At 45.0% G+C, this 6,246-nt stretch overlaps 2 protein-coding genes across 2 annotated transcripts in view; both read left to right on the plus strand.

The window, feature by feature from the left end:
- The first annotated feature begins 677 nt into the window (after window positions 1-677).
- On the plus strand, window positions 678-3,099 carry ANAPC13 (anaphase promoting complex subunit 13). Its single transcript, XM_009887360.1, has 2 exons — window positions 678-776; window positions 2,974-3,099. The coding sequence occupies exons 1-2, from the start codon at window positions 678-680 to the stop codon at window positions 3,097-3,099; spliced, it is 225 nt and encodes a 74-aa protein (XP_009885662.1).
- A 2,634-nt stretch (window positions 3,100-5,733) lies between these two features.
- The window catches only part of LIPH (lipase, member H), a 13,401-nt gene continuing 12,888 nt past the window's right edge, over window positions 5,734-6,246 (plus strand). The window contains exon 1 of the mRNA XM_009887382.1: window positions 5,734-5,785. Coding sequence (XP_009885684.1) covers window positions 5,734-5,785 — 52 coding nt within the window. The remainder of the gene's footprint in view (window positions 5,786-6,246) is intronic.

The raw sequence follows: 6,246 nt of genomic DNA on the forward strand, positions 1-6,246 counted from the left end.
TGCCGAGAGCCCGAGCCCGGTTTGGTTGTCTCCCGCCCGGGCTGTTGTCCCGCGGGGGGCGACACGGGGGCGAGCTCCGAGGGGAGGCGTCAAGGAGGGCAGCGCTCACCAAACCGACCCCTTGCAATGGGTGTCGCGGCTGAGGGTGGCAGGCAGGTCTTGTTTTTCTCCCGCGTTACCGGTTTCCTGGGCTTTGGGGTTTGGCAGCGCTTTGCGTGGCGTTGAGCGCTTGGTTCTGGCTCTCTCCCAGGCCGGCGCGGGCACGGTGCGGCACCCATCCGGCACCGAGAGCGGGTAGGCAGCAAACAACCAGCGACGGGGCTGGGCAGAGTTGGAGGGGACGGGGGAGCCGTGGGTCGCAAGCTCATCTAGAGACTTCTAAAGGTCAGTAGCTATAAACGCCTGTAAATGTCTACAATTAATAATAACAGGGTAGTTTTATACATCCGTCAATCTGCAATTCAGCTTAGTAGTCTTCTTTTCAGGTGAAGTAGTTCTCCCTTTTTGAGTGGATTAGGAAAATCAGGGTTTTCCATAAAAGTTTTGGATTCGTAGAAATTGGATCAAAACTGGAGCAAGCCCGTAGTGCAAACACCAGCCACGTGTTTGGGGACGCGGATGTGAAAAACAGCATCTGCTCTGTGTCACAGATTTAGCTGTACTCGCCTGCTACGAGGATGGACAGCGAAGTGCAAAGGGATGGCAGAATCCTGGATTTGATCGATGATGCATGGAGGGAAGATAAATTGCCGTACGAGGATGTGGCTATCCCTTTGGTAGGTGAATTGCTGTTTATCAATCTGAGTTAAGACCGGTGTGTTTATCACAGCCCCTTCCACGAAACAGCACAGCCAGTATTGCTTGTGGTGCAGTTCATGTGTACTAAAGGTTCCCGGAATGGAGCTGACTCACTCATTTTCTCTCCTATATGCCAGTCATTCCGGCACGCATCCTGACGCGGATGTTTCTCTCCCCCTTCCCCTGGGCAGTTGCCACATCTCCTCAGAACTGGAGTGCCCTTCCCATCACCCAGTTCTGGGTTTGGCATCAGGGAGAAGTATAATCGTCTTTTCTCTGTGCTCCCTCTTCACATTATTGGTGTTTGAAGTGGCTTCCCAGTTAATTTGTAGAACAGAAAGCATCAGTCTTACGCTGACCGTTGCAGTCTTGGTGACACTTTATTTCCATTTTATGAAATTCCCGTAAAAGAAGCAGAAATTTTTTCAAATATCTTCCTAGTCAGTCTTTTCTGAATACACTGTTGCTGTTGCCAGTTCAAGGATAGTAGTGAACTGGCATCTGCAGTGGGACTTTTGCTTGTAGCGCTGTGTCCAATGCGTGGCAGCTATCTTTCCATCCACTGTACAGCTTGTTGTACAGCCGCGAGACCAGAGAGGTGCTGCTGGGGAAAAGCCACCCGCCAAGTCCAGCGCTGAAGCTTCAGATGTCCCACACTGACGCCTGCCTTAGCCATTTTGAAACTAGCAGGGAAGTGAGAGGACCTGAGGATCTTCCCTTTCCTTGTTCTCTCTGGTACACAAGCTTTACTCTGGCTAGTGCTGACAAAGCAGTCGTGCTAAGATCATGGGGACCGATAGGCTGCTGGTTTCTTTTAGCACAGAGACGTTTCCAAATTGCCAGTGACATGGCTCAAGCTTTATCCCTCACACCACTGTATTTTCAGAGAGGGTAAGGAGCAGCTACGCACCTCCAAAATCCATACATACGGCACACAAGTTTTCCTGCCAAGATCTGGGCTTGAGGGAATGATCTTGCAGAACTGTGATCCTCCGATATGAGAGCCCAAACCCCACTTTGTTTGCGATAACCTTTATTAGGCAGGTCAAATATTATAAACTACTTCCTTGCTGATGTTTGCCTTTACCCTGAGTCCAAGTCAAGCAGCATTACTGTTTCTTTCCTTACAGCCATCTCTTGAGCTACTTAGAGTCACATACAGATGGCAGCCTCAGAGCAGGAAGCCTCACCCAACTAACACTAGAAAGAAAGGCCTGGCTGTGGATATAAAGGTCCCCAGGGATGGGATTGGCTCTGATCTCATATATAAAAAACAGCACAAATTCACAGGAGGCTTATTCAGCGGCACTGTAAAGGGGCAAACGGAATGGCCGTACAGTGGCATTTGAGCGCGTTCTGAGCATCTGATCCAGTGCTCACTCGAGAGATTCCCATGAACTCAAATGGGCTCAAATCATATGCTGTTTTCAAAACTGAAACGTTTAGCTCTGCTCATGCTGGGATTTCCAGACATCTAGAACTCAGAATTCTTGTCCAAATGATACCTGGCAGAATAACGCACCCTCTGTGCGAGTGCACCAATACAGCAATACAGAGAACAAATAATCTAAGGAGAGAAAATGAAATCCTAGTTAAACTATACTTCCTCCTTACTGTGTCGTGAGCAGCTCTGTGTTGCGCCTGGTAGGGGTTTCAGACTTCTGCTGTTGATAGAGCACAGCCACGCCTGAGTTCAGCATGTAGAAGGAGGAAGGATTTCTCACCTGCCATAGGAAAGTAATGTGTTACAGAACCAGTTGTCTTTATAACAGCTGTAATAAACGCAGTGTCTCTATTCTTGGCAACAGCAAAAGAAACACATTGCAAACAAGCCATGGAATAATTGCATCGTACTATTATTTACTTATTTTGCTTTTGCTATGTATTCCCTGTCTTCCCTGCATGTGCAGTCTGAGTGTATAGCAAGGCCCCAGGGTCCTGGAAAACCAATTTACCTTTCAGATTAAGCACCATATTCATGTGAAAAGAATATTGTTCATAACAGGGCTTAGTAATATTTTTAAGTGGATCAGTATGTATGATATGTATTGTACAGATGCACCCTCTGGTCTCGTTTGTGGATTTTTGTATTTATCCATATGAAGTCTTAGTAACCTGCTCCTTTCGGGTAGCCTATTATGTGTGGAATGCATTGTACCTCTGTTTTGTTCTCAGAATGAGCTTCCTGAACCAGAGCAAGACAATGGTGGCACAACCGAGTCTGTGAAAGAGCAAGAAATGAAGTGGTCAGATTTGGCTCTCCAGTATCTCCATGAAAACGTTCCGCCCACGGGAAACTAGTGAATTAGTGAGATCTCATGCAGTGGATGCATGAATGCAATACAAAAAATATTTTTCAGCTGACCATCATTGTCATAAGCTTCTCAAAGGAGGAAACAACGTTTCTGAAAAAGGCTTGGATTCAACCAATGGTTCTACTCACAATGACCAAATGCAGTATAATGAATGTGAAATAACAATGGCTATCTGATACCTCAGAGCTAATATCAGAATGTTTCTCTTAGGGAAAATTATTTCATATCTTCTGTTAAATTGTTCTTAAGTTGGTGCCAATTCTGATCTTAAAGGTTTTCTACCTGTGATAAAAGAACTATTTTTTACTGTCTCAAGTTGTTATTGATTTCAGAGCTCACAATGGGATCGTTTCTGACCCTGAAGGCTTATGTCCCAAGAAGTATTCCTGGGTTTTCTGTGGTTAGAGTTCAATATACAAAAATCAAATAACCCTAAGACAGTTGTTACCATCTTTAACTAGTGTGTGGCTGAGGAAGGTTGTGCGGGACAGGCACAAAAGATTCATCAACAGGATTCACGAGCTGGAAGTAATCTGTAAACACAGGGGGTTATTTGAATGCCTCATCTCAGGATTTGATGGTGGTGGTGGACAACATTTCCAGTGCTGAAATCCTGGGTATGTTTGCCAATACGCATACCATAAACAGACAGTTTAATTTATGCTAAAATGGTGGTTATTCAAAATCATTCTTCCCACGGGTGATTGAGAGTTACAAGGACGAGCCTGGCAATCCCCGTGTACCACCTGTTGAACCGATAGCTGCTCAGATGAGCTGCCTCAGATGGGAAACGGAAATCTGAGGAAAGTGATGGGGAAAAGAAACAAGCGGGGCTTAGCTTCAGGCAATAAATTGTTACTTCTTTTTATGCTGAGAAGAAAGGCAAGGCCCTTTTGATTTCTTTATCTCATTTTATCTCTGATTCTCAAATGTCTTTTGCAATAGGTAAAAGCCTTCTGTTCATCTTGCATGTTTCACTGTTGGACCAATTCCTTTACACCATTGGCAGAACTTGCTAAGGAGAAAATATTTTGACAGAGTTTAGGATTACTGGTAGAGGTGAGAAAGGAACTGGAAGGAAAACAATGTTTCAAATTATTTTCTTTTGCCAGTGCATCAGAAAAAGCACTTTCCTGGAGCTTGCAGCTTCCAGACTCCACAGAAGTTTTTTGGTGTCTTTTCTCAATGTTTATCCTCTTCAAAATAACAAACCCCAACTTTTGCCTGTGTGATTACCAAATGGAATCACAGCACACCACGTGTCCTGTAAGAGTGTGATTGCTGAGCTGCATGAGGATGGAGAGCTCAAGGTGCTTGTGAAGAAACCAGGTGTGTTGCTGGGTAAGCTCCTCTGTCTGAGGTGTAAGCCCTGCCCGCACCAGACAAGCAGCACACACTTGTCTGAACAAGAAGGAGCTGCAGACAGACAGCAGGCAAGAGTTAAGGATTAACCCAAGAAGTAGCACACTCAAAAAGCTTAATACATACAGTATGGACCAGAGAAACAGCTATGCAGCTAGGAACTGCAATAGTTCAGCTCCTCACTGGATCATCACCTAGGGGAAAAAACAGAGCCTGTACTTAATGAGGTGTTTCTGTTCCTCCCCCTGTTCTCTTTCCTGCAAAGCTACGACACAGCTTCTATCCAGCAGCCATCCCTGTTGTCTTTTCTTATGCAAAGCTACGACACAGCTTCTATCCAGCAGCCATCCCTGTTGTCTTTTCCCCTCCCCTCTCTCACCCCTTTACAACCTCCCCATCACCCTCATCTTTCCAATTTTGCCACTGGATCTTCCAGCTCCAGTTTCAGACTTCCTTTCCAGCCCCTCACTTGTCTTTGCATCTGCCATCTTCTTCCTCCTGTCTAGCAGGGACACAAAAAGCCTTTTTACTTGAATTACAGCTGGATTCATGAGGTTCCAGCAGGGCTGCAATAAAGTGTGGTGGGGATGCCAGATGCACGAGTCTCATCTAAAACAGCAGTTGCTGCAGCCCAACGGAGACCCAGATTGACTGGAACTGGTACCTTCCCTTTGTCGTGACATAGCGCTGTGCATCCACCTCCTGCCTGAGATGACAGGGTCATCAGGTTAGAAGGGATGCTGGGCCACAGTGCTGAGGAGCGCTGAAGGGACGTGGGAGAGTAGGGATTGTCATGAATGCTACTGATAGGCAAGGCCCTGTGAAACCAAGTGCTGGCCCTGCCCAGATGCTTATCAGACTTGCAGTGACACCTACGTTCTTTGCTGCCTTTTGACATTCCAAAAGACAAACAGACATGCAAAAAATTCATTAGTTTCAACACATGTAGTCAAATTGCTGCTTACAGCATGATACCAAACCGTTTGTGTCTTTGCTTAGTCATTCCCCAGGGTGAGCTATATTTAAAATAAGGAAACCTGGTAGAATAGAAGGTGCCCCACCTTTTTAAGAAGAAGCTTTAGTTGTATAACTGAAGACTGGTCTTCATTTCTTGGCTAGTAACTTCCTCCTTTCACCACACCTACTGTTACTGGCAGAAAAAGAGAGCAAACTCTTGTCAGAGACAGCAAACACATGCCAAAGAAATCGTGGGAACCTTCAAATCTTTTACCTGTAGAAGTTCCATGTGGAAGCCCATATGCTGCGGCTGTGTGTCGTGTTCATCTACCTTTTGTGTGGGGTGAAAACAGGTAAGAAATCAACCATTCGTTTTGAATGTTTTTGTCAAATGTAACACGCTTTCTGTGCTTTGCAGAAATGTGAATATATCTACCCTCTGCATTATAGTTACTGCGTAGGGTTTTTCACTAGCATTATTTATTTTGGCAAAGCAAATTATACTGGCTACATGAATGTAGTCAGCTCTAAGAGTTCCAAATGTAAAACCAGAAGTCATTTTTATTATCTTTTCCTCACTTTGCAAACATTTCTCTTATATAAGTACTATCCATCGACACTGAAAATGTCATTCGAAATCTTCAGAGAAGAATGATTTCTTTTCAGCAGTGTCTTATATGACAGACGCGAACGATGAATTACCATTTATGAACAATAAGCTTCATTTGATAGCTTCACAGCCCTATGAAGAATCAACCTGTGTAACAATAAACAAATGTACTGCCTTGTGTTAGCATACACATGGGAGCAAGTC

Source organism: Charadrius vociferus, unplaced genomic scaffold, assembly GCF_000708025.1.
Source record: "Charadrius vociferus isolate BGI_N301 unplaced genomic scaffold, ASM70802v2 scaffold406, whole genome shotgun sequence".
Classification (NCBI taxonomy): Eukaryota; Metazoa; Chordata; class Aves; order Charadriiformes; family Charadriidae; genus Charadrius; species Charadrius vociferus.